The sequence below is a fragment of the Neomonachus schauinslandi genome, unplaced genomic scaffold (assembly GCF_002201575.2).
Source record: "Neomonachus schauinslandi unplaced genomic scaffold, ASM220157v2 HiC_scaffold_4282, whole genome shotgun sequence".
NCBI classification, from domain to species: Eukaryota; Metazoa; Chordata; class Mammalia; order Carnivora; family Phocidae; genus Neomonachus; species Neomonachus schauinslandi.
The window spans coordinates 1,536-2,666 of NW_025412970.1; the positions used below are offsets into that span (position 1 = coordinate 1,536).

Below are 1,131 nucleotides of genomic sequence, written 5' to 3' on the forward strand. Positions count from 1 at the left end.
CAACCCGAGAATTCCCTACGTCGCAGGGCTGTCGGGAGGATGGAGCGGGACAGTGTGTGTGCAAGTGCTCTGCAAACTGTCCAACGCTTCTAGAAACAACAGTCAGCGCAGAACTCCCCTGACAACGTACCTTGTTGCACTTCACGCAGTGCTTGGCGAATTTGGTCTCGTGGCAAGTCACGCAGTAGAAGTCCTCCCCTTTAGGGAAGAAGCTTCCAGTCCCGATGACTTGCTTGCAGTTGCTGCAGGTGAAGCAGTCTTTGTGCCAGACGGTCTTCTTGTACTCCACGTTTTGATCTCCTGCGGTGGGCGGGGGGGAAGCAGGACCGATAGCCCCACTGACGGTGCCCTGCAGGGGGGGCTGCATCCACTCCCCCCCGCCCGGGCCCTCCAGAGGGGAGGGAATGCAGGCCCTGCAGTTGTTGGCCTCACGCTTCCAAAGACCCTCCCCGCGGGGGGCCTCTCTCCACCGTCCTACTGGGGTGCTGCCGACCCAGCTTCTGTCAGGGGAGGGGACCCTGGCGGTGGTGGTCCAGGATTCGGTGCCTGAAGCCCCGCCCCGCCCCGCCCCGCCCCCCACGGCCTTGGCGGACCTGACCTGGCCCAGAATTCCACCCTGAGGAGGTCGCATGCTTTGCTCACTCACTCTACCCAAATGAGAAAGCGCTACATACTTTTCACTTCTTTCTCTTGCCACAGACCGCTCTCTCCAGTGTCCTTTAGCTGCCGCGTGTGTGCGTGTGTGCGAGCGTATATGCGTACGCAGATACACGGCTATATACATGCGTGCGTATATACGCTAAAACCTAAGCGCGGCTCGCAGCAGCATCACGCCACCGCCGCGAGCCCCCGGCACCCTCTCCGCCCGTGGGGCCTCCTCCCTGGCTGCCCGGGGGGGGGGGCGGGGGAGAGGGGACACTACCTGCCACGATCGGCTTGAAGCACCCCTTGCACTTGGGGGAGTCCTCCCGGGTGGTGCACTTGTTGCACAGGATCTTGTTGTCCTTGGCCACAAAGGTCTCGTTGGCCAAGGGGTGAAGGCACTTGGCACAGCGGAAGCAGGTCTCGTGCCAGTAGCGGTTCTTGTAGTGCACCTCCTGGAGACGAAGCGGAAGGGGACGGGTCGCTGGC

General features: G+C 62.2%; 1 protein-coding gene across 1 annotated transcript in view; it reads right to left on the minus strand.

Moving 5' to 3' along the window:
* The window catches only part of FHL1 (four and a half LIM domains 1), a gene marked incomplete at its 5' end in the record, with an annotated part of 2,641 nt that extends 1,529 nt beyond the window's left edge, over positions 1-1,112 (minus strand). The window contains 2 exons of the mRNA XM_044912510.1: positions 131-300; positions 923-1,112. Coding sequence (XP_044768445.1) covers positions 131-300; positions 923-1,112 — 360 coding nt within the window. The remainder of the gene's footprint in view (positions 1-130; positions 301-922) is intronic.
* Positions 1,113-1,131: the final 19 nt, after the last annotated feature.